This window comes from Ixodes scapularis, unplaced genomic scaffold, assembly GCF_016920785.2.
Source record: "Ixodes scapularis isolate PalLabHiFi unplaced genomic scaffold, ASM1692078v2 PGA_scaffold11__112_contigs__length_91849675, whole genome shotgun sequence".
Taxonomy (NCBI): Eukaryota; Metazoa; Arthropoda; class Arachnida; order Ixodida; family Ixodidae; genus Ixodes; species Ixodes scapularis.
In genome coordinates this window covers 50,445,826-50,472,816 of record NW_024609837.1, presented here as the reverse complement: position 1 = coordinate 50,472,816, position 26,991 = coordinate 50,445,826, and the positions used below count along the sequence as shown (strand labels likewise).

At 44.0% G+C, this 26,991-nt stretch overlaps 1 protein-coding gene across 1 annotated transcript in view; it reads right to left on the bottom strand.

The window, feature by feature from the left end:
• Window positions 1–3,288: 3,288 nt before the first annotated feature.
• LOC120841083 (plexin-A1-like) overlaps window positions 3,289–26,991 on the bottom strand; it is a 34,435-nt gene continuing 10,732 nt past the window's right edge. The window contains exons 3-10 of the mRNA XM_040211911.3: window positions 25,502–25,680; window positions 24,833–24,947; window positions 21,639–21,775; window positions 14,349–14,534; window positions 14,180–14,273; window positions 10,139–10,396; window positions 6,450–6,626; window positions 3,289–3,545 (exon numbers count right to left, since the gene is read on the bottom strand). Of these exons, the coding sequence (XP_040067845.1) occupies window positions 3,408–3,545; window positions 6,450–6,626; window positions 10,139–10,396; window positions 14,180–14,273; window positions 14,349–14,534; window positions 21,639–21,775; window positions 24,833–24,947; window positions 25,502–25,680 (1,284 nt within the window). The 3' untranslated portion in view covers window positions 3,289–3,407. The remainder of the gene's footprint in view (window positions 3,546–6,449; window positions 6,627–10,138; window positions 10,397–14,179; window positions 14,274–14,348; window positions 14,535–21,638; window positions 21,776–24,832; window positions 24,948–25,501; window positions 25,681–26,991) is intronic.

The following is a 26,991-nucleotide window of genomic DNA, read 5'->3' as shown; positions in this document are numbered from 1 at the left end:
CCAAAAACTATTCGTACTGCAGGAAAGAATAATCATAATTGTGTGTGGTGTGGTCTTTAGTCATCATACTAACCAACGTTTTGAGAGGCTGAATGTTCTAAATATGTTAAAATAATAAACATTACGATTTGGTAGAAGTATGAACAGGAATGCAGTGAAAGAAATAACTTTTTATTATTTTTTTCTATCAATTAGAAGCAAACCTAGAACAGACCAGACTCGTCACTCTGATTCCTGGGTGGTGGAAGCATCCAGCAGAGATTATGGTCTTCAGATGATGAAAAGGACCTTGCCGATATCACTAAATACTCTTGTGAGCTGTAAGTTTGATATAAACTCACGTAGAACAGGTGAAATCTGGGAATATGTTTTGTTCAAAATAAACATTGCATACTGCTGTTCATTATTCAGTAGGCTTTTTGTTTCATTGCTTTACTTCATTATTTGCTATATATTTATATTATAATTTTTTGTGCACATTTTTCGCGACTGCTGAGTACCTGGGCGGGGGGTTGGGGGGGGGGGGGGGGGGTTGGGGGGGGGGGGTGGGCTAAAGACCAGTCAAGCTGCTTGTCAATTTTTTGTTATATCGTAATATGAAGCTATTATTATTTTTTATCTCATTACTCGTTGATTGAGTAATTGTTGGACTCACGATCTGGCTACCAATTTTATTCCAAGAGGCCGTGTGAAATTTTTTATTAAGAATAAAGGGTGGTCCAAAATGGGCGTGCAAAGCGCAGCTCGGCACAATCTAGGAAAGTGTAGTGATGTTGCCTTTGATGTCAACGGTAAAGATTTCCTGCTCCCGTCAGCAGGGCCGAAAGTTTAAAATAACGATTTCTGCCGAAGCCTCAGGAGCAGGAGGGGCTGTGGAAGCTGGCCCACCCTCCTCGCCCACCAACCTTGAGCGGGAATGGGAAGGGGGGAAGGGGTGCGCTTATAATTTTTTGAAAACCCTACAAAGAAAAAAAAAAAAAAAAAGCTTAAGAAGCAGTTGTTTTTCTTTTATTTTCCAACTAGAAGTCACCCTTAAATTCCACGAATGGTAATTTTTTCTCTCTCCCGCTCGTGAACTCTAATGTACTAAGCCTATTTAAATTGTAATCCTAATGAAAAATTTGAAGAATATAATACGCACAGTGGTTGACAAGAAATATTATGGAAGTCATCTAACACCATCATATATATTTCTTGGAGGGCATTTCGCTTGATCAAACATGGACCGTAAAAATCGGCGCCTGCCCGGAGCAATCTAAAATGTTCGTCAAACACGTATTTCACAGGTCGGTTTTATTTTGTAAAATTACAAAGCGTAGCTCCCTCTCTGTAACAAAATAGGGCCAGAAGATTTGCCTGGGTCACCGGCGGATGGGGACGCAGACGACCAAGTCGAGTGGCTTTAGCGCACGTACTGATATACTCCGTTTCACGATAACCTGGCCACTTGTGGAGGCTACAGCCCTCGCGACCCAATAAGAGCGTCGCAGCGAGGCGGGTGACATCACGTCACGGAAGCGTGTTTGTCACTTTCGTCAAGGAACCGGCTTTCGTCTGCTGACTAAGATTCGTTCGCTGTAAAACCAATAATCTTCGGATGAACGTCCACCGCCGGAACATTGCCCTCGGCTAGAGTAACGAGCTCTCCGGGAACAGTTCATGCGACAACCATACCTCCAATTTACCCGCGAATCTATGGCGGGTGCTAATGCCCGGGCGATATTTTGAGTGGCCGTCGATTACACCGCGCAGGGCGTCGAACAGGAAACCGAACCGAACCGAGAACCCGAACCGAACCGTTATTTTTAACCGAACCGGAACTGAACCGAACCGAAATCTTCGCCGCCATCTTGGAACTGAACCGGAATAGAACCGAAAAAAATAAGGGTAAACGGCTCACGGTAATTTTTTTTATCACAAAATGAGTGTTTGAGAGTAAAAGTTAACAGCTGTGTTTCTATGTAGTGATGAAATTGTCATATACCGAATTGCAATGAATGAGAAATTGTGGGTTTTCATTGAGCTTTTGTATTGGCACTACGATTAATTTTTTGTCATGTGGTCACCTGACATGGTGCCAAGACATGCTGTCAAATAATATCACGTCACGTGGGCCCGCGACGTAGTCGCATGACTTACCGCGTCAAGTCGACTTAAATTCAGAAGGTCAATATAGTCCGCTGCAACTCAGGAAGGTAGGACGAGGGCCAGAAAGGCCGGGAGGAGAAAGCAGGCAGAACGCTGGAGAGAGGGCGAGGTTTCCCCCTCTCCTCTCCAGCGTTCCGTCTGCTTCTTCCTCTTCGGCCTTCTTTTCCCTCGCCCTACCTTCTTGAGTTGCAACGGACTATAGATGTATTAGCGTTGCTGGCACCGCGACATCACATGCTATGACGACTTCAGGCCGCGGGTCATGTGACACCGAGACGTACTCGATTGTCATGAGCCCGAGTCGAGTGCTCGCGTTCTTGACCATCTGCATCACCAAACATTCGTGTTTGCTCGTGTTCAATCAAAGATGACGAATGCCGAACACTAACAATGTCTGAAGTTCAACCCATGCCTTATTCTTTGCTAACCCCAGCGCATGACTATGAACACTGGCGGCATACAGTTAGCGTCAGGTTACATCATCGTCTAATATCAAGTTTAGCAGGGGAAAGTTGTATATTTTCTTTATTTTTTTCTGCGTCTGCCATTGAGCGGAAAGGAAAACTAATGGGTGTTTTTGGAAGCTATCAATTTCAGGGATTACTTCTTAGCGGTATTCACTGAAAGTGCAAAAACTGTTGCATGAACCCTTTTACATGTACACATCATCGAGGCACCCAAACATGTTTTCGTTGTTGCTGAACTGTCGTGTTAGCGTTTGGAAAATACACGACACCCAGAAGCATCGGGTCACTTTATAATGGGGTCGATACGCGGGAAATGATTTTATATAGGTTGTATTTTATGTTAGACAGTGTAGACATTTCCCGGTTTTCACCGTTCCCGACTCTTCTTTTCACAGGCATAAGTAGGAGATAGAAGATAAATCACTATTTATTGGAGAGCCTGTTAAAATTAGGAGTTACCATTCGTTCATGGCGATTTTCACCCAGTCCAAGTTTCTTGTTAAAATGACATATCGCCTGTTATGTTAGGCGTGCGCCCATACATAATTCAGTTGCAGTATTTTCTTTTCACGTAAACTCTCAAACGAAGTTCGCGCGATGTATGTTGATGTAGAACAAAAGCTTCGAGCGTAATCCACACTGACAATGCATTATTTTTCGGAAATTACTAGCGGTAAACTACCTCCTCACCAAAAACAATTATTGTACTAGAAATGACATTTTGTTTATTTAACAAATCCAAAATGGTCCCCTCATGAAAAAAAATACTTCGACAAAATATGTTTGGGTTCGTCACTCCACATTGAGGTCGGTAACATTTGCGGACGTGATATTATGGGCACCAGCATCTGTGTCCGTGGTAACAGGTATTCCCAGGTTTGTGTAGTTCAACTTCCCAATGACGAACGATAGGCGATCACCGACTTCAACCTGAAAAACAACCAGACATAACATATTTTAGCTTGAACGTCACTGCTATACCAATTGGAATTGCATGAAAACTTCTTACGCCAAGACGTTCTGATTATTGTACGCTCCATTCAAACATTATCTTTTCGTTCGTTTTGTAACATAAAAAAAAAGCGAAAGCCGTTTACAACTCCCTGTAAAGCCGAATTAGAGCGCAGCCCTTGAGGAGGAGGAGGGAAGGGTACTGAGGGGGGTCATTTGACCTCGGGGAGGGAGAGGGGGTCACGTGACCTCGGCGAGGGGGGTCACGTGACCCCCACACCCCTCCCCGAGGTCACCGAAGGTACCCGAGGTCCTCCCGAAGTCCTCGGGAATGGGGGGGGTTCGCGGTTCCGCCGACGCCACTTTGACGCCGACGCCGCTGAAGCCGGAAACGGGCGCCTAAGAGCTGCGCTCTAAAATATTTTTTACTGCAAAATGTTTAACCAGGAATACCGAAAGTATCTATTTTGTTGTAGAAAAAAAGGAAGTCCAGCGATTTCTTTAAGATTAAAAATCCACAATAGCCTTGCTGGCGTGCTTTGTGATTAGCGTAATTAAATAAGTCTGAACAATACAGGTACAAGTTACACCACAAAATTAGGGAAGAATGTAGATTTTAATTTAAATTTTCGACAACTGCATAATTTTAGCAACTTTTATTCCTACCTCACCACTTACTGACAGGTATTAAGGTAGAAAGAGAACACACCACTTTATATGTTTAATTTTTCATGAGCTCGAGCGACTCGTGAAGCCGATTTGTATTCCGATTAAACGAGAATCTGGCATGACTATAAACAGTCTATTCATGACATTTTGCTGTTCCATGTCACTTTAATAATTTTCAGTACAAAACCCAACTTTTATCTGCATAGCCCTACATGGAGCAACCGTCGAAGATACGAAGTAAGTGACCAACTAGCAAACCCAAATGCCGCTAGTGGTACCGCGTGCACACAATATTATGCAATCTTCCCTTTCCTAAACGTGACTCTCTGGATTTGCTTGGATGACTCAAACCCTCAACTGCAATGTATCCTAGAGTGACAAGATGATTTGGCAACTCATACAGCGTGCATCTGATCCCCTTATACTGTTTCACATTTCGGTCACCAGGCCGTTTCCGTTTTTCTGCACAATCGGATCGGCACTAGCTTTCTACTTCCCTTATTCACGTCCCTGCCACTGGATGGCGCCGCCTCCTTCGGAGTTGCATAGTGTGTCACGGTGTGAATTTGGGCCAGTTGGTTGCGTGGTATGCCTAGATTACCGATCGCGTTGTTTATGGGCCATGCTTACAGCACGAGCTACGAAAAGGTGACGAAAGTGTTCATCGTCTGTACGTGGTTCCTGCTCTCTGTTCGCTTTCCATTTTGCCCCGCGACAATGCAAAGCACGCGCGCTTGAAACCTATTTGCGCAGGAGGCGTCCGCCAATGAATTGTAAACGCTCTCTACGGTTTGAGTTGCTTCGTCTCTTCAATATCGGCCGTCAAGAGTTGCGGATCAACCCTCTTTTGATTGACTGCAACGTCAACTTAGGTATGAATTGTTATGTTTTCTGTAAACGCAACAAACAGCTCTTGGCTTTGTAGTGTGCACATTAAACAAAACTAGAACGAAAATATCAGAACACTATAAAGGACACTAAAAATATTCAAAAGTAGACCGCACCAAAGGAAATGCTTTTAAGGTTACAATGAGCTTCTTTTAAAAGATACGGGTAGCAAGATAAGTATAAAACCAATTTTTTTTTATGGTTGTAATGAAGTTGTCAACGTGTCGCAGAGGACGCGATGGCAAAAAGAACTCATCATGGCACATGGTGGGTTTCTAGGTACGCCGCTGTACGTGCTCACGTTGTATGTTGGATAGCCAAAAATACAGATCACTGTGCAAACGAGCTGGTGGAAGATTTTCATGATGAATTTAACCCGAGACGGGAGCTGGAGGAGCAAAACAATTGCCAGTGGTTTTCATTTCCATACCATTGTGAAATAGTTTCCTCCTTTAGCGTAAATCTCGAATTAAATTCCTAATGTTGGAGAGAATTCCAAATAAAGGCCTATAATAAGGTGATGACGAATGCACTTGCAAGGACCTATTTTTACATTTGTTTTGTAAATGAGTAGCGTCAGCACTGCAGCGAGCGTATTCACAAACCCGGCATTATTCTTGGTGTTCTAATCACTAACACCCAATAAAATAAATTCTCAGACGCGATTTATTCAATAGAATTCTATCCACGTCAACAAGGCAGGTATTTTCAATTTTTAAAGTCCTGCGATGCATAATATTTATTATAGGGCTTCAAAGAGTGATCTTTTATATTCGTGTAAAAGGCATTAAACAGCCGTTTTGGGGTGTAAACAACCAATAACTATGTCAATTTCCGTCCTAAGTTTAGCGGCGGAACTGGCTTGGCTCATAGGTCTTGTGACGTCAATTATCTCGCTACTTTTTTGCGGGGAAATCACATTGGTGTAAATATCATGTCATGTTTCGTCGCGTGACATCAAATTTCTGCGGAACATTTAGCGGATATATTGTATGGGTGTATAGGTCAGGTCACGTGAAGTCATATTCCATTCTTATGTTTGCATGGAAAAACAAACATATGAATAGACAAACTTTTATAATTGGGGATCTCGGTAATAAGCATATCAGGCTTTAAACACACGGGGAAGACCAGTGCCGCCATTCAGAGCTCCTTCCCATACCTGCATACCTCTAATATAATCTCAATCATTTCAGTTCTGACGTGAGAATTGCCGACGCATTCAGCCGTCGACGCTACCTTGCTAATATATATGTATCCTGTCGCATTGTACGTATCACAGTCGAAGATGACTAGATGGAAGCCTTGGAACTGAAATAGACTTACGACGACGACTGGAAGTTGCGTCGTGTCTGGATTTCCGCTCTCATCCAGTCCGGCTGGTTGCTCTTTAGGGGGTCGGCACGTCAGTTGTGTTCGTGACAACGATGTAACGTTGCAGAGGGCTGTTCCGACTCGAACAACCACATCATCAAATTCAGATGCCCGATCTAGGTTATCTCCCTAAGAAAGGAAGCAAACCGTAAAAAAACATGACCAAAAAAAGGCTGATCACAAAGTGCGTAGCCCGCACCTAGAAATCATTTCCACTCTACCATGGGCTCAAAGTTAGGAACTCGGGGTGAAAGTTGGCGAGGTTATCAGCCACCGTTATTTGCCAACGCCGCACTGCGATTCGAAAGGAAATAAGGCCACGCTCGGCTCTGACCACTTGCGGCGGTCCGCAATCCCTCCAACTGTCTAGACAAGTGTCCAACCGAGAGCACCAGTATGTGACGAAGAAACCAAATTTATAGCAATAATAAAGCTGAAATAACCCCCCTCCGTTAGTCTGAAGTATTCAACACCCAGACCGATTTGAAAATAGGTATATTACTAACGTTATCGAGATTCAAAGTGTGATGTCTATTATTCTACCGAGTCAAATTAGATTAGGTGGCTTCCCTAGTAGGAAGGTAGAAAGTAATTCAGAATTGCGCTAGTATATCGGAATAAGAAGTCACTATCTATCACCAGTCCGTGAGGCACACTCCATATCGCGCATCGCTAGATGCTATCACACTCGTCAAGTCATCAGGCCTATGTATACCAAAGCCGGAAAGGCTAACGATGCTGACACTAACTTTCCATGAGTCGGCATCGGCGCGTGTGCTCAGCGAATGCGTAGCGACGCACACAAAGCTAAATAGAAGGGACTGGGTTTAACTGGGGCAAACTCCTTTCTCTGAGACTTCGATTTTGGGAGATGGTTCTGGCGTGATTGGGATCCAGGCCAACATCCCCCAGAATAATGAAATCCTATGCTCTCAAATGTTGACGTCATCAGAGTGCGATCGAGACAGACTTTAATGTCACTAACTCAACTAGGTTGTGAATTCTCGTGGAGCGGGTACCCCTTAACCCCCCCCCCCCCCCCCCCCCCCTTCCCTTCTCTTCCTTAAAACCGACACACAACCACGGTCTTCTGCACGGAAGACAATTTTTTTAGCGCCCTTCCTCTTCTAAAGTGCGAGGGGAGCCGCGCTGGGGCAAGTTTAAAGATGAACAGGATGCGGGAAGGTGTGAGTAAGGAAAAGTGCAAAGCTTGAGGCGCACGTCCGTTTTTAAGACCGCCACTCGTTGTTTGAGGCGCCTTCTAACGGCTACCTTCGAAGTAATATTTTGAGCCGCTACGGTGATGCGCCATCTAGACGCTGTGCTTCAAAAGCTACGTAACTGTGTTTACCATACTCGACATCCCCGCAAGAAACGGTGGCACGTAGAGCAGCGGGAAACGGACCTTGGGATGAGAGGGGGATATATACCTTTCGTTGAAGGATCGTGTATAGGCAGTACTTTAGCTGAGTTGACTAATGATCTAGAAGTCACAGATTGAACATGTGTGCTGTTTGAGCGTTAGGTTGGGACTCGCCTCCAAGCAACGCGTCGAGGGACGCTTTGGTACCGGGCTCGGGTCCAATTTTTGAGTTGGCGCTATGGCCGGCTGTGACGACTTTCCAGAAAGAAAAAAGAGGACATTCGCAAGCTTTGATTATTGTAAGTGGTGTTGCCCAGTCATGAACCGGCAGTGCCACCGATCGACAAGCGGAAGGTAACCAATGAAATCCGGATGAGCCAGCTGAAGATGCTCGCAATATGTAAATTACTTTTTCTAACGACGAAGTGTCTTCGTTTCGTACGAAGTTTCCGATGTGAAACTGATCATAATGTTAACATGTGAAACGTCATGCCCAATCTCACATTGCAGATTGCAGATTCTTTTGTCTGACGAAATCGCTTTTCCAACACTGCCACCAAGCACTCTCTCGATATCGCGCTCACGTGTACATTAGGAGGTATGCAGAAACGTATACTCTAAGATATGCAAATATTTATGGCGGAGATGTGATATCATTATATAGTTCGGACGAAAAACAAATTTAATTTTGTATTAATCTTAAGGATTACGCAGGAAGACTCGGTATGCACAACCTGTTTTCAGCTGGTCTGGGCTCTTGTGAGCTCAGGTAGGCTCGACGTACATAGGTGACCTGGATAATGCCACATGGGGCAACAGCATGTCATGTGACATCACGTCAAACGATATAGTGCTACTTAATGTGACTGGCGCCACGACGAGAAACCATGACGCGTCTGGAGTAGGGAAATGCCAGAATGTCATCTTGTGGCATTCGTGACACTGCTTGACTACACGTTACTTGGTCACGTAAACAGGATTACTTGACCTGATCATGCTGATACCATCACATGACTACTGTCTCGCCGTTCACGTGCCATGACAACCGTCATGCTTACAACCTTGCGTGATCACCGCCCGCTAAATTCGGCAGGCGATATCTTGTCAAATTTTGCTGTACAGAAGTCCGTTCGATGTGTGATGGATTTTTGAGACGATTTTGTGTATAGTGACAGTTTTCTGTCGCGTACTTTTTTTTGGCTTCAGGTCACAATTTTCTTTGATATTTTGGGGATGTCTTAAACACGGTATGTGTCATTAGAGATGGGGAGGGAGGGAGTGCTCGCACAAGCAAGAAAGGGTGCAGTGGCGTCTTTAACAAAATAAAAGGCGTCTTGTCAAGCAAACCAACTGCTTGTTTCCACACTCAATTTTTAAATGTTTTATAAATACCCCCTGCTTAGACTCTAAACAAAATGACCATATCGAGAGAAAAAAAATGGTGAAAATTTCACATTGAGCGACATATTTCAGTTGAATAAAATATTAAATATGTTGTTTTTTTTAATTTTGGGTTGACGTCTTTGAAATGTAAGCATGTTTCGCAATCGCCTGTAACTGAATATTTGTCTCACCATATAAATATTGCGATGTTTGTGTTTCGTGGACACCATTTTCTTTTCTTTTGACATGAATGTCATTTTTACAGACGTAAAGAGAGGTCCTCAAACATGTTGGTAGTAACTGATCTGCCTCTAAATTTGCTCGAAACATTAATGGACACATTGGAACTTCTGAGCAGATTGGAAGTCACAAAAATATTTTTCGCGGAACTATTAAAGTGTTACGTTTGGTCTGAAACGCTCAGAGGCACTACAGACAACACTGAAAACGTGACTTTCAGGTGTCATGAAAAGGCTCAATATGGAGAATTACAGCTTGTTGCCGACGTGTTAAAGTACGTTTGAATTCGCGAAACAAATTTTACTTAAACTTAGGTGAGCAAAACAAAAGGAACAAAAATACAGGCGCCAAATATATTTTTATTTATAGTTATACTGCCTGTTTTATTTTGTTTTATTGTGTATTTACATATTATAATTAGTTATAGAACGTGCGAAATCACCCCACTGGAGAGTGCAGACAAAATTGGGAACGTTTGTTTTGGGCTACATTATATTGCCGTTTGCTCAAACGATATGTTACATTCAGTGATAAATTGCACTCAGGGAAATGTAAAGCCTTTGTCCTTCGAAAAATGTTTATCTTGGGTGGTACCTCTTTGAAAGACGAGGCCGTAATATTATTTAAGAAGTATTTGAAGACTTTTCAGACTCACTGCGATCGTCAGGTAGTCACTCTTGAACTCTTTAACGTGTCCATCTTCAGAAAAAGGAAGGTATAATGGATCGCGAAACATCTGGAATGGTTTGAAGCCTCTGTTCGCCACCAGATTCTGTCCGCTTTCAGCTGCGTCCATACGAACACCGTACTCCAGTTCCAAGGGAATGGCGGGATCCTCTTCAAAGTGAAGGTTTTCTTTGGAAACTACGGGGCTCCGACACTTCAGGTGCTGGGGCGACTCCGGGACACATTTCTTTGAACCAAATAAAGAAACAAAAATTACGCCTTTATACAAATAAAATTGAATGGCTCTACTGGAAAAACCATACAGACCCATATAACCGCTACTCGATTTGTTTCACCGGAATAAATAAAAAAAAATACTGAAAGTGAATAACTTCGTTCTTTTCAGGCGTTCAAGAGTTTCTAATACGTATTATGCATGTATTCTGCACAGAAGCTCACAGTCTGTTATCGGATACTCGACCCAATAATGTTTGAATTCGAATATATATATTTAGAAGAATGAAGGCGAAGAGATGATTAACAGTGAACTCAAAATAAAGGTTTAATCGCCGATCTTGTGCCAAACAAAATAAAGAACGAGCGTCGAGGCAGCAGAAAAGCGGTTGGAAATTTGGCAGCGTAACAGCAAGCGAGAGCAAGACTGACTCGACAGGGTACCACACAGCTACGTATCTGGTATGTGGCACTATATCAAAAATTTGTCCCAGAAGGTTCGAGCGTCGCGCACTTGGGCCGAGAAAGTGCACAGAGCGCACCGATAGGACTTTCACGACGATGACTTCGTGCTTTTGTCGCCAACGCCTAATCGGTACTCTCCGCGATCTTTCGGCTCCAACTTTGCGTTTGACGAGTTTAGGGCTCCAGGATGAAACGGTAAATGCCACGTCCCGCGCAAGAATAAACGCGAATATTCTGCATGTTTGTGTCCGAGCGTTCCTTTCTCGGCCCAGCACGCGGCAATACACACACACACATATATATATATATAAGTGAAAGATGCGTACTGTCGGAGTTACTAATTCGAAGTCGACCTGATGAAGAGCGGTCCCCGCTCGAAACGTCGTAATAAACTTCGAATTAGTAACTCCGACAGTACGCATCTTTCACTTATTAACTTTTCCCGGTCCATTGTTTTTATATTTACCTTACTTTACCTATATATATATATATATATATATATATAACGGGCATGGTGGCGGGAGGCCGAAGGCGTGGGTATAAAACTGAGAAGAAAAAACCCTTAGTGAAAAACAGCAACAAGGGACGATTTAATCTTCGACATTTCGGCCGGAGTCCGGCCTTCGTCAGGCTTCCTGACGAAGGCCGGAGTCCGGCCTTCGTCAGACTTCCTGACGAAGGCCGGACTCCGGCCGAAACGTCGAAGATTAAATCGTCCGTTGTTGCTGTTTTTCACTAAGGGTTTTTTCTTCTCAGTTATATATATATATATATATATATATATATATATATATATATATATATATATATATATATATATATATATATATATATATATATAATATATATATATATATATATATATATATATATATATATACATATATATATATAATTATTAAGTACACTAAAACACAACTATGACATTTATGCGACGTTATAAAGAAAACGTGTTCTATATTTTGTTTCCCACTACATCCTACCGGAGCCTGCGCTATTGTGCTTTGTAGCCAATCAGGCAGCACCCAAGATGTATCGTGGTAGCGCTATGTTGTCTTTGCGCGTTTTCGAAATAGCACGAGGTAGGTTTTGAAGGGATGGCCGACCTGGGTCCCACTTGGGCAGCCAACGTGGGTCCTACGTTGGTTTTGCAAGTGGGGCTCAAGGGAAATTCGACCTGGGCAGCCCACCTGGGCTGCCCTTGGGAGAAGCTCAGGGGCCCTGCTTGGGCAGCCTGCATGGGCTCTTCTCGTGGGGCCACAGGGGGCTCAGGTGTGCAGCCTATATGGGAGTCCTCGTGGGGTCCGGAGTGGACCTACGTGGACAGGCCACATGAGGTCTCCTCCAAGGATCCTGATCACTTTCGGGGTCGTTTCATCATCGCTTTATGGTGTCCGCTACTGCTGATCATCCCATATTGAACATTTTCTCTTTACGCGCGTACGTACTAAAAAGATATTTGCCATTTTTATGTATCGAGCTAGATCAATGAGACGTAATTAGGAAGACCATCGAGAGTTGGACATTTCAAGTGTACGAAATGAAACAGGAAATGGCGCACATCTTCATTTAAATCATCTTGAAACTGAAATCGGGATAAATAGCCATCTTGATCCGGCTACTACACCGAATTCTAGAACAGGTCACAACATTCCGACGCGCGGGTTTCGAATTCACTCCCAAACTTAACTGTGCCTAAAAAAATAGACCCAACGCAACGGAATGTTTTTGCATATACGCTGATTAGTAAGTTCGTAATAAACATTTTGAGTCATAAAATTTATTTCTTACGTTTTCGGTGATGTGGCATCAGAGAAACCCGATCTTCTAAGGCAAATTATTAGAACATGCAGTAGATATCCTCAATATAACCGCAAATTGCTTGTTTGGCAGTGGCATAGGCAGTCAAATTGGACATGCTTCCTCTTTCTCTCTTGGAACCTACATCTATGCTAAACTTGCCCCCGTATAGACGAGGTTGGATCCAAGGGGGCATTGCATGGGCACACCAGGTTGGGTATGCTGCCGGGGAGTACAGCTCTGCGCTAACTCAGCCATTACACAGCCGGATTGAGACCCACAGGGGCATTGCGAGGTAGCCAAAGCTGGGTATGCACTAGCGTTGCCTCCGTGGAGCCCACCTCAGTAATAACTGTTTCCGTATAGCCGCGGTGGGGTACACGGAGGCAAGGTGGGCAACCCCAAGTAAGGCATGCCCGCTTGGGGCTGCCCAACTTTGCCCTTTGCCCACAGCTGCGCTGCCTTTGCGTTCGCAAAACCGATTCGGGACCCAAGGTGTTATTGCATGGGCAGCCCCAATTGGGCATGCCCACGTCACACCGACGTGGGCTTTATTGTTCATGTGTGGCCCACCTGAGTCCGCCTTGATGCGCTACCGGAATCGCTATCACCAGCTAATGCGATCGCGTACAGTGAACGCGGCGTGAGCCTGCGGCCCTTTTTGTGCGTTTTTGCTTTAGCCCGTGATAACAAACGCAGAAAAGGACGAGCGCCACCCTGGTGGGGCATGTTTTTAACCGCTTAATTGACTCCATCATTTGAGGAAAATGCGTATACAATATCATGTATGTTTGTAATGGTGTTATGGGATGCAGTTCTTAGTGATCAGGTTTTTTTTTGTTTGAAAAGGTGAGCACCATATTTTTAGCCAACAAAATCTTCAAATGTCTAAATACCGTCTCTGTGAGTGGAGGTGATTTATATATGAGGGGTGTGGAGAGGGAATAATGCCGCGCGCACAGCTGACCAAGTAGGCAGCGCGCTCGTGGCCTACAAAAAAAAAAAAAGAAAAAGCGCTCTCGTGGTCTAATGGTTATCGCGCTTGCATTCCACGCAGGTCAGGGTTCGATTCCTGGCCGTGGCTACCCATTTTTGTTGACTCTGTAATGTAATGTAATATATATATATATATATATATATATATATATATATATATATATATATAGAGAGAGAGAGAGAGAGAGAGAGAGAGATATCACATTACAGAGTCAACGGAAATGTATCTATATATATATATATATCTATATATATATATATATATATATATATATAAACGCACAAGTCTCCGAATTGTGCGTTTACCACGCCTTAAAATACCTCAATTTTCGCCAGCATTTCTACAACCAACCGCCAGGGTCGTGACGTCCGACAAAATCGAACTCCGGTTTCGGTGACGTCTTTTGTTGGCACCTCGGGGCCAGTCTTGAAGCATGGGTGGGCGCAATAGGGTGATAAACACAGACGTAATAGATCCGTTCAATGCACCGTAATATAACTATTTATATTTTGGGAAAACATATATCTTACGTACCCCATAATGCCTTTGCGAGTCCACCGTTACGTACAAAGCAGGTTCTCGTACGACGTCCAAATTCCGTCCTTTAACATTCACCGTCAGTCCTCCGCTACGAAAAGTGAATACGTAATAATTTCACGCATTCTATTGGTATATACTATGGAAGCGGTTTCGTATCTCTTACCTGGGGATTCCGCGTGCTGGAGTTCCCGCAATGGCAGACTCTACCGAATCAATGACGGGGTCTTCTACAAACGTGAACATGTACTCTCGAAGCTCTCTCAAACCGTCGTCAAATTTTACCACAAGCCGTTCTCGTCCAGCCATGGGTGCTTGAGAAGTCCTACATGTCAATAAAGCGTCTTGCCGCCTGCAAAAAAAGAAAAAAGAATAAAACAAAAACCACTAATCACCACCACTTTTTTAGGCAAATAATATGCGTTTTATTATTCGTGATAATGCAAGAAAATATGCGCAAGCAACCCGAGTTAAAATAACAATTTCTGCAATTTTTTACTCCTTCAATATTCTTATAACTGAAATTCAACCCGTTTGGCAGCCAATAATTTTAGCGGCCTCACGCCAAGAACCAGTGCGTGCAGTTGGACCTAAAGCGACCCCCGAGCTCTATGGCAAGATGCCGTGCCTCACACAATTGCACGTAGAGTTTTACACTGCTATAGTCCATTGCAACTGAAGAGGGTAGGGCGAGTGTAAGACTAAAGAGGGAAGGAGCTAGGTTTCCCCCTCTCTTCTCCAGCGTTTCGTCTGCTTCCTCCTCTCCGGCCCGTCCTATCCTCGCCCTACCATCTTGAGTTGCAAGGGACTATAGCTCGTAGCGCATCCAAACACAAGCCGGCACACTGATCATTATGTTGGTATCATATTTTTATAGTCAAAAACGGGAAATCCTGACAAATTAAAGCCGTTCAATTTAACCTTGGCAGAATTTTTACTTTATCACTAGCAAAAATTAAATGTACCGTCAGCACAAAAGGCTGAACGTGAAAATGGTTTTTCTAGCAATGCATAGTATTATACGCATACGTAAGCGCACGGACTGCGACGTTTAGTGGATGTCTAACATTTTTGTAACACAGTCATTTGTATGTCAAAATTGTTTTAAAGTCCCTCTGATGCGGGTGATGTTGCTCAGGTGCAATGATTTTGCGGGACGTCTATTTTGAGCAAACGAGGGCAGGGTAATATCCTGACATCAAGGCAGACTTGTACTCGTTACTCCAATAATGTAATGGATTATAATCTCAAATTACCGACAAGCAAAGTATGCAATGAAGCTCTAGGTTTCCGTTGTCCTTAATTAACTGAATTTTGAACATCTCATTATGAGATGGCCACACAGACGACGGACAGTCCATGACCGAAAACTCGACCAGTCAGAGAAAAAGTGGCAGCTACGGGTTATCGATCGGTCATCAATTCTCACTTCATACCAAAGTTCGTGGAGGCCAGAGAGGGGAGGGCATGGAGAGCTAGAGAAGCGGTTGCCATAGGCCTCACAAAACAACAAAGGATCACACAATTTTTACGAGTTCTTTCTCTCCCTCTGTCAGCACTCCTGATATGGCCTAACTCCCCCCCCCCCCCCCCCCTTTTATGTTGATAGTTGGCTGTAAAGTGAAGAGTGGACTCGACCACCATGCCCAGACAAGTTAACCAAAATAAGTATCGTCCGTACCCTCAAAGACAATGCTGTTAGCCTCGCGCCGGGCGCTTTTCAGCCAGGCCTAAAGAGCGTGCTAAAGTAAAGTAAAGCCTAAAGAGCGTGCTGATTTTTCTCTGGTTATTTTCTAATGGCCAGTGGCCATCAGCCATCGGCCATGCATTGGCCGGTGAATGGCCACTCTTTGGCGATTGGCCAAAAAGAACATCTCCAGCCACTGGCCAATTCTTGGCGAAAATCCGTGCTGCTTTTGGTGCTTAATGGATTTATCTGGAGTGAGCAAACATACGAGGAAGACCAGCGACGTGACAACGCACTTTTGGCGCTGCTTGTTTGAATACGTCGGATCATATGGTCGGCTACGGTCGGACTCGAAGTGAAACGGGGTATAGATCCGTTTGAGTGTTTATGTCATTCTCTTTCCGTGGCGCTACAAAGCCGTAGCTTTATAGGGTAAACCAACACCAGGAGCCGCGTACGTACGAAATGTGTAACTCGGTCAACCCGTAACCCCCTAACGACCCGAAAAAAAAAATCTGCAACTGGTATTTGGGATTTTACCCCGGACACCGGCGTGGAAGTAGAGTGGGCTGATCACTGAGCCACGGACCCTGCACTTTCTCGAAATATCTTTATTACATCTACGGACCCGGCACGCGGGAATGTGAGGAGCAGAAGCAGGTGGTGTGAGATAGCGCGCGGAGTAGAGAAGGGAGACAAAGCAAGAAAGAAAGGAGCTGAAACAGGCGGTGGAGAAAGAGCGCGCAGAACGAGGGCGAATGGAAAGGGTTGGAAAACGCGTTTTCCCTATCTTGGTGACCCGAGAAATTCAGCGAAGAGGGCTTGTATCCGGGTGGCGGTGAAGGAAAGGGCGCGGAGCGTCACGAAGGGAAAAGGGTGTGAAGTAATTTATTTTCGCGCAAAATTCTGCCCTCGGCACCTCTTGAACTAAAAGCGCCACACACCCCATTTACTGAAACACTAAGAGTAAGGGTTATCCTATCCTAGTCACCACCCTATCTGAGATCACCACCAACCCCACAAAGCTACCGAATTTAAACGCGTTTGGCAGAATGACCGAATATGAAACCAAGTTTTTATTGTTCATCGTGTACACTCACAGACGATATGGAAAAGGTCAGCCGAATCCCTGGCTTACAAGGCCTACCTCGCTATCCATCAGAACGAAGAGCCATCATTATCGAGGCTTCAGAGGCTGTTCAATTTATGTCGTCCCCCCCCCCCCCCCTGACCAGCTATTGCTGAGCTCATGATGGTTTCGCCAAATATAGAGACCTTCCGTGACAAAAGGCCAAGTAAAGAGTGGCTAAATCCACCAGGTCGGTAAGTTGACCGGTCAGTTCCTGGGCGTTTGATAATAAGTTCGCACAATAAATGACGATGAGCGGCTACTATTTTTATTTAACAAGGCACTACTACTACTCGTGTCGGCTCAGGAATCCTTTTCTGACCAAGTGGGGAGCAACGACAACAATAGAACACCTGCTGAAATTCCGCTCAATCACACCATAGCCTCGATAACTCAGCTTTCTCAAGTTAAATGGCACTGATAATCTCTGGAGCCACGCGCTCGCCTTGGCGCTCATCATCTTACAGCTGGTAGAAGTGTCTTGGCAAACTCCGAACCTTCAAGCAACGGTGCTTGCGATGTTGAGAAGACCGCGTCGTCCCCCCTTGTATATATCATCTCATAATTATCATCACTAGACGTGGCACCGCGGGCCTCCATGGTACGGGCTATCGCCTTTCCGCGGTGCCATGCACAGCTCTCCTGAGTCAATAAAGATTACTATTACTATTACTATCATCCGCGACTGTGCAGTCTCCCCCAATACGAAAAATCCCACCAGTTGCGCGTGGCTGAGAAGATGGCCGGTAGCGGCTCGGTGCGCGCTGTGGACAGTTTCATATCGCTCACAGAGGATCAAAACTGGATAACGCAGCCCTACTGAAACGGCGCGCTGTGTCTAAGGCCCTTCCCTTCCTTCAGGGCGGCGTGAAAGCTCCAGGCGTGCAAGTATCCCCCCCCCCCCCCCCTTTTCTGCGTTCCGAAGTTTCGGCCATTCGCAGTGACTGCACTGTTAGCAAGTCCCGTGTATTTGGCGAATATTTGGGGTGAAAAACACGCTATTTACACAAATTACCATAAATTTACACGATGAGTAACGGATAATTCGTTCAGAAATCATGCGAGGTTGTAAAAAACGTGTTTTGGTTCGGTCATACACGCATAACCGTGTAGCCGACCTCGATAACACGCATCGCCCCCGGCGACGACCGCGGCATTGCCGGCTATCGAAGCACCGGAATGCTTGGGGACACACTTAGAAAGGACCGTCGAGACAAATGCCGCGGAAAAAAACATGTCTCGGAGACAGATATGCACCAAAAGCAATTGCGCCATGTCGCAGAACGTCGGCGAAACCCGCCCTTACCGTGCTCGCCGCCGCGCCATTTTCTGGTCGATGGCAATGCGGCTTCCCTCATGTCGCCCATGTTTGTATTTAGTTTAGGGATCTTGATAACAGTTTCTTACACACCACAAATAAAGTCATGGGTCTAATTATTCGTTCCAAACAGTTAAAATAGATATAAAAAGCGTGTCCTCGATGTGAACACGGGACATTGCAGTTGGTTTCGTTTTTACTTCAACCTTCAACTGCAAGCGATCTGGCCACAGCGCAAGCGCAACGCCGATGTACGCTGGAAGCACGAGCCGGTTGGCTCTCGTTTTTGTTCGACCGGAGATAATCTGGCAAGTGCGCATGGCGCCAGTACTGTTTTGGTTTGACGGGACGCGAGAAGCTTCGCATAGAGCTTCGGAGTTTGCGAGCACATAGTGAAGACGTGACCGGAGAAGTGCCCCTGTGATGTTCCCGGAAGACGGAAAGTACCATTCGTAATCGTCGTGTGTGTTTTGAAAGCGAAGGGAGCCACAGGGTCCATGAGTTCGCAACCACAAGCCAAGGTTCACGACAGCGCGGCGTTGACTTCGGCGATCTCGTTCTGTTTGGTGCAACCCGGCGATGCGAAAAAGAGCTGAAACGTTCGTCGTGTGTGGTGCGGTGCTTTGTATTCCGGGTCTGTTTGAACCACGCTTTTAACACGGAGCGCAAATTGTTTGTTGCGGGGTGGAGATTCAACGGGAATAGGCCCGTCGTCGTCAGCTGATCCGGTCCAGCTGGTCCGGGAGGACGCAGCGAGCGTTTTTAAAAGTTAATCTTCCTTCGTTCCGTTTCAAACTGTGTAAGTATCCCGACACATACCGTGAGTAAGAAGCAGCGGGCGTTTTCAACAAAATTACGTCGTTTTAATTAAAAATGGACTCCGGATTGTTGTCTTAAATCTGCCGTTTTTTATGCTTCGTGTTGGACTGCGTTTGCACAGCGACGCACACCGCTTGAGTAGATGATTCGGTCCTGCAACGAGTTTGTTGCGTCAATCATGCGGCGTGAATAACTTAGGGCAAGGTTTCCTACCTGCCCACAGATGCATGCACTGAGACCATTTTTTACGTTGTGAACGTATAGTGCTCTTTCTTTATTTTGGAAGGGGCGTTGGTGCATTTATTATGGTACAATCACTTGAGAGTTAATAAATTCGAGAGCGAGCAAGCTTTCCCAACTTCGTCTCTTTCTCTCTGGCTCTGCCCTGTTTCAGTTTCAGTAGGCATTTGTACTAGCAGGTACAAACTGCTCTAAAGCAGGTAAAAAACGGGAAGCTTAGGACGGTGCGGACTCCGTGTTTCGCGCTTTTCACAAGGTGACAGGGTAAATGCTTTTGTGAGATATGCGGAATATGCAAGCGATTTTGTTATGCCCGTCGTTTGCGTCTCTCCACCAAAACGAATAAGATGATCTACTACAAAGGCGCAATCACAAGCCAATATATAAGATATCAGCGCGTTTGCTTCGGTGATCCGTGTAGCTGTATTTTACCCTGCTCTCTGCAACACCGTGTCATGACGAAGAGCTGGAACGGTCACGGTTTGTGCTGGCCTCCTGGTTGACAGAAACCCGCGTCGCCGGCATCGGCACCGAGTGCGCTTGGGCTGTTGATGCTCAAGCCTTTCATCCGCGGCTTGTCGCCAGCTCATCCTGCTGCTCAACGGTGAGGAAGCGGCGAGAGTAACCTCGGAAGTGAATGTAAATCCTCGTTCATTTAGTTATCCGGTGTCAAAGTGTGGAAGATGTCCAACGTGTACTGAAGGCGGGAACTACGAGCGTTTTGCCTTGCTTTTATAACCGAAACCAGACCAACGAGATAACTGCCTTGCGTACTCTAAAATGACGGAAGCAATCAGTTTTAACAGGACGTCACCGGGGATGTAGGCGAGACGATGCACACTGTTTAAACACTTGCAGTATCCACGAGTGGTACCAGGAAAGCGACGTCAACAGAGAAGGAGCTCGCGATTCAGCATAATGCACTGCTATACGGGCCCGTGTATCTTCAAATTTTGGGGTGGTGGCAGTATAAAGAATAGACGCATCAGCGTCCCACACCAGTGTTCACGAATAACACCGGTCACAAACTCCCAAGCATTACCGCTCCACTTGACACCGACACGACATACGACAACAAACTGCATCAAAATGCCCCAAAAGTGAAGGCGTCTGCTCCCGTACTGCAACTAGCGGAAGTGAAGTGTTGGGCGGATGTCCGGATGTCCTTCACAAAAATATATAAAAAATGCTTTGCGCAAGGATCATTTTCATTTATTATTGTATACGTAATGACAAAATCCCAATAATTTGTTTTCCTATCTGATTCAAGCTAGTCGGACTGCTCATAACACTAATTAAGCAAGAATATAACAAAAATTTGAACTTTTTCATGACCGGTTTAAGATTTATTGTTCACATATCGTTATTTATTGCAACGGACTAACATTACAGATTTTGCCTCCATACTTTTTAAATGCAAACAGTTCTAACACACGGCTGTCTATTGCGCCGTGTTTTGTGTATTCTTCTATAAATCTGTAATGGTCAGCGACCGAAGAGCTCACCCGCACATGTCAAGCTTATATGCGCCGCGGGGAAATATGGAAATCGAATAGGAAGTGTCGGGCGTAGTGTCGGTTGTTGTGTTTGTGTACATGTCGGTGCTGAGTAGTATGTGGTACTGGTGTTGCCTGCGTTGTATGTAGGGTTGCTGTGTAGTCGTGGTCGTTCGTAGTGTTAACAGACTCGTTTTTTTTTAAATACAGGCTACTAGAAATCTCGATAGGTGGCGCAAGTTACCGCCCGATTCTAAATAGTTTGCTCAAGGTATTTATCCACGTGCGTTCGGCATTCGTTTTATTTTTTGTCTAGCGGCTCGTTGAGGCTACCGACACCGCCGACCGCCGGCAACGCACGTACGTACCTTTGCAAGTAGCTACGTGCTACGTCCGCCGCTTGGAGACATTTTCATCGAACGAAAACTAACGCGCCCTGTGTGCTTTCAATTCGGCTGAAAGGCGCGCGGCTCGCTGGGCTCGTCTCTCGCCTGTTCTCGGCCGCTGGCCGCCATGTTTCATAAGGAACACGCTCGAAACGTTTTTGTGGAAGGCAGACACGGTGTAGCGTGTTACGTTTACGCAGCACCTCATGTGCAGACGAAAAACACAGATGGCCTCGTGTAAAACGAACACGTTTCGATGTGTCCGCTATGGGACAACGGTTTACACGTCTGGGCTTGTTATTTTTGCTAACAGTGTGGGATCTTCAGCGTCGTAGGGACTGTACTTGGGCCAGTCTGTAACTCATTGTAGAGGATACTCACTCGGTTAAATGACACGGCACACCGCCCACAGAGATTTCCGCTGTGCTGCCAGTATTGAGGAAAGCTCCTCGAATTTCAATATCTGTGCCTCCGGATTTTGGTCCTTTGTCCGGAGTTATTGAGACGATTGTGGGGTCCTTGAAGACAAAAACGAAAATGGTAATAAATGTATTATATGCAGGCTCATCAACTTATAACGAAAAGGCATTTTACCTCATTGGATATAGAACGTATTGATTAACAGCTTGAATATTAACATAATAGCCCAATCGCTTTGTGTTTTCCGGTGAGCAAACCTTTTTTTTCTGCTTTGTTCTGAATAAATGTCGAGTAAATTATATACCTAATTAGTAATTACAAGTGAACATGAAATATTAGAAGACCTAGCTTGCTACCCGAGCTTTGTGCGGCCAGTCAAATCGCCTTTTTATCACCAGAAGACCGCCATAAACCTTTTCCTACCTTAGGTTCGAACTTCAAATGAAGGTTTCTAAATGTTGGGAACGTTTCACACTTTTTCAGCGTATTACATCATGCATTCAAATTTTTTTTTAATGTTCGTGTTTGTTGCACTATAGTCGGTGACAGGTCAAGAAGGAAGTGGAAGCCCCTCCCACCTCTTTCCACTTCAGCGAAGCGAACGGTGGAGAGGAGGTCACTTCCTTACCAGCATTCGCACTACTAAAGTGGAAAATAGTGGGAGGTGCTTCCACTTCCTTCTTGACCTGTCACCGACTATAGTGCAACAAACACGAACATTAAAAAAAAAATTTGAATGCATGATGTAATACGCTGAAAAAGTGTGAAACGTTCCCAACATTTGACGATTTTCGAGCTTTCAAACCTGCGGTGCTTAGCCATTTCACCAGCTTTGAACTTCCATAGGAAAGTTCGAAAAAGCTTGAACCAACCTACCTCCTAAGGTTTATGTAATACATTTAAATAAAAAAAATAGATAAATGTTTGGAGTGAAGTGAAAATAGCCCCGAAACAATTTCGTCCCACTTTGGGATGACACCGGAGTCTTGGCCTCGTTCCTCGCGCTCAAGAAGTTTATAGCGCCAGCTGTTATATTTAATTTTACCTCAAGTTCAGACACAGCGGACGCTGCGAGTTGATATAATCAGCATCAAAAGCGCCCCATCATGGTGTTTGTTATCTTTATGTACATGTTCCGTCATCGCTGAAGCAATCGTAAACATATGATGAATTAGCTAACGCAACACGGCAAGGAGAAATAGAAGATGCAGATAGGACAGAGCGCTACTATCAACTATTGTTTAACACTACGGGGGCTCTAAACTCGTCAAACATAAAGTTGGGGCCGAAAGTTCGTGGAGCGCGCTGATCGGACGTCGGCGACAAAACCGCAAAGTCATCGTCGTGATTGTCCAATCGTTGCGCTCCGTCAACTTTGGCCCCAACTTTATGTTCGACGAGTTTAGGACCCCTTGAAGAGAAAGATAAAGAATCGAGGGCTGCTACCTATAAAAAAAGAGGAAACCCAAAACTCAGCTACACCAGTGGAGGGTCGGTCCATTAGTGCGTTATTATAAAATAACATTTCTAAAGTTACACAGCTTTATCTCATGCAATGTTGAAAAAGCTAAAATAATTCTCAACGAAGAAATTCTGAAACACTCCAACAGTGATTATAATAAAAAAAAATCCGTAAAAAGATTAACTAAATATTGTATATAACTAAGGATCTTCAAGAAGGAACGTTCAGATAGTAAAGTTAGTTTTGTGTTAAGCCAAAGACGGCGCACGGATGCAAGCATCACCACGGGACACGATTACTTGCGCCTCGTACAGCTCTAGTTCTCTTATTAACGTGGCACCAAACGATTTTGGTAAAAGGTGAGCATTTGCGTCCCCTTAGTTGTCTGGAGCTTGGAAATTTGTCCCAGAGTGATTCGCCAGAACGTCGTGGACAACCTCAGTTTTTTTTTTTTTTCTGAACATAAATTTATAGATATTTTGAAGCAACGCGAAACTGAGGAATAGGAAAGGTGACACCAATAGAAGGGAAGGAGAAAGTATTTTGAGACGTTCTTCTTTCCTTCTCTTGTTGTCACCTTGAGTGTTCTTCAGTCTCTGGTTATTCAGTATACACCAGTTCATTTGCGCCCTTACGTTCAGTTTGTTCAATCTATTATTATGTTGTGTAAACAGGCGGCTCTTCGAGGAAAAGCGCTAGCAGAAAAGAGCAACCCCGACGCACGACAATGAAGGCCGGATCGACACTCAGTTGATTATTGTTGCCAGCCGCCTTCCTTTTAGAGTGACCAATATCTGCATTAATCGAAGAAAAGTGCAAGAAACTGGCTATGTTGTGATTTTGATGCGCAACTGGTTTGACTATATCATCTGTATTTTCTTGAGCTTGGGCGCCAACCGAGTTTATTCTGGTTGCTAGATCTTTTACCTTTAGTTTCGTCGCATGCTATCCCTGTGTCCTATGTCTTCTCCATATCGCGGGACATACAACCTAAATAATCTACATTTGAACCTAAAACTGTTGGGAAAGCCTAGTAGTCTTATGTGTGTGTTTCGTCTTATATATTGCTTTTGCTTTATGTCAGCACCGCATTTAGAATGCGTTCGAGTGTAAAGAACGTCCATCGGACCGGCTTATATTTTTTCGAGGAGATTTTCAACGAGTGAATTGTAGAGTTAATATAGTTGCAATACATTACTAGTAGATAGCGGTTTGTACCTTAAGTATCACAGTACTCAGAAGGATATGGCATATATAATGTGGAGCCTTTGTAGTAAGATTTGCGTTACACTTCGCAACGTTCCGGGGTAAAGTTTTAAAACTTAACTCGAAACTGTGGGGTTCGAGTTTTGCTCAGGAAATTTGAAGACCTCAATCTTTGGACCAAAATCTTCAACTTGTACCCTCAAAAAATTAAATATCTTCAAGTTTATCAAACTTCAATGTCAGAAGTTTTCTTCTTTAATCTACGACTTTTAAGAATTTCATTTAAAAAAAAAATGGAAATATTCAGACTCGACTCTTTGGAATTTTAATATCTTAGACCTCCTCAAGTTTGAAACTTCAAAAGTTGCGAATTTTTTAAACCCTCTTGAACTCGAACAATGGGTGCTTCGCGGCATGCCTAGTCACAAGTGGCGATGCGGGCATCATGCACGCACATTTGAAAGTCAAGTGTTTTTGATGTACTTACGACGAAGGTATATTTTTGCTTGGATCGTGCTTTAAACTGGTCCTGAACACTTACAACAACAGGGCCAGACGTTGCCAGTGTCATGTTCTCGGGTCTTTGAATTCTGCATACAATTCTGAAACAAACATTTTTTTCTTATGTTTCTTTTGGACAAGTACTATAAAAAATTGCACCAATTCATGTCTGTTTAAGAAGCACTTTTTTGACAAGTTTATTTGGAAGGACCACAATGCGGTGAGACAAAGGTGTGTTTATTGAAAACAAAGTGCATATCAGTTAACTTTTAAAAATGATTGAAGTTCCGAAATTCATTATTCTTTACATCGAACTGTATTAAACGAAAAATTCAGGCCTATCCCGGAAACAAGCAGCGTCACTGTGTTCTCAAACACGTAAACGGCAATCGTGCTTAGATCACAGTAGCAATGAATACAGAAGTGACCTAGATATGAATTAAATTTTAGACTTATGAACTCAAGTTACCTTGCACATAAGATTACTGTCCAATCTCTCTAGAACCTAAACAAAATTGCATTTTGGATCTTTGCGTCTGCTTTTACGTGTAGGTCTATAAAAGGTTACATTTTTAGGTTTATAGTGTTATACTCAAATTGAAAGATTCTGTGCGTGTGCACTTGTCTTGAGCACTGAGCTTGACTTGGTTCTTACCTTGAACCTCTCACATACAATTCTTGGTATGGGACGCATGGAACGTCAAGAGAGGACCCGTTGACCATCTCCAGCGAGATGTGAACGCCTTGCTCAATATCCTCGAACATTTTTCCGAAGTTTTCGCCTTCAATGGTAATATTAGTACCCCCCTCCAAAGGTCCTGTATTTGGATAAAACTGTGAGAAAACGACACATTTTAATAAAAGAGTATATTCGTTCACCCCGTTGATTGAAAAAAAAGATGTCCACGGAGAGCACCACTTACATGGTTTTTATATGCGTAGAGAACGAAGCATTTGGAAACCACTATGTAATTAAAGATATGATTCTCATGTTTTCAATTGAATAAAATAATTGAAAAGTTTGGCTCTTGACGTAAAAATAAAACGTGTGAGTAGTGATGTCAGTGCAGGTACATTTTTGTGAAAATACAGGGGAATAAACTGGTGGTTTAGGCACTCTTCAGTTCCAGTTGTAACAAAAGTATAGAGGTTGAAATAGATTCAGCTTAATTATTGTTACCCAATTTCACTCATGATCAAATATTAACGGCGATGAGTTATTAAACTTATGCGCTACGAAATAATAGTTATACGATAGAACTAGTTTGTAACAAAACCATGCTACTATATAGATCACAGGAAACAGTTAAGATTCCATAGAACAAACCTTTTGTCATCCTAATTTTAAGTTTCAAACCGTTAAAACTTTTACTAACTTCCGCACTTTGTACATCTTACACCAAAATAAATATTTCTAGAATGTCGTTGGCACTTTCGCAGTATGAGGTGCTTTAGAAGTGCGAATATTGATTTTGTTGTAAAAAAAAATGAGGAATAAACTTCAAGTAATTATGCGTTCGTGAACAACACCTGGAAAAATCGTGTAAATAATTATTGCCTCAAAGAAGACCAGCCTCGATAATATTCGAAAGCTGAGAGTCATTAAATTTAGAAATAATTAAGTTACAACAAACAGAGACTAGGTTATTCAGTAGCCACAATACTCTGAAAGCTACGCGTGTTAATATTGCCCCGCGCCGTGTTTCAGTAATGAATTTATACTCATATTAATCGCTTTTTAAAAGCCGACGCACAACCTCAGTTTTCTGCAGGGAAGGTAATCCCCTCAGCGCTCTCCCCTCCTATGCTAGGAGGGGAGCAAGTTGGGGCAAGGCAAAAAGTGGAGAGGATATAGAAAAGGAGGAGGCGGGCAAAAGTTGAAAGCGCGAAGTGTATGTCGGCCCTTAAGCGTCTTATTCGGTGCGTGGCAGCAACATATCGTGACATAACTGTCATGCAGTTTTAGAATAAAAAAAAAAGGGTCCCTCTTTTTTGGTGAGACTCCATGGCCATTAAAACAGGATTCCGTACTCTACATCCCTGGAATATTGAACTAAATTTCATAAAACTTTGCGTTTTCTGAAGCAACAGAGCAGTATGCAACCATGTATCCTGGGAGAGTCCGGAACGATTTACTCAGCTCCG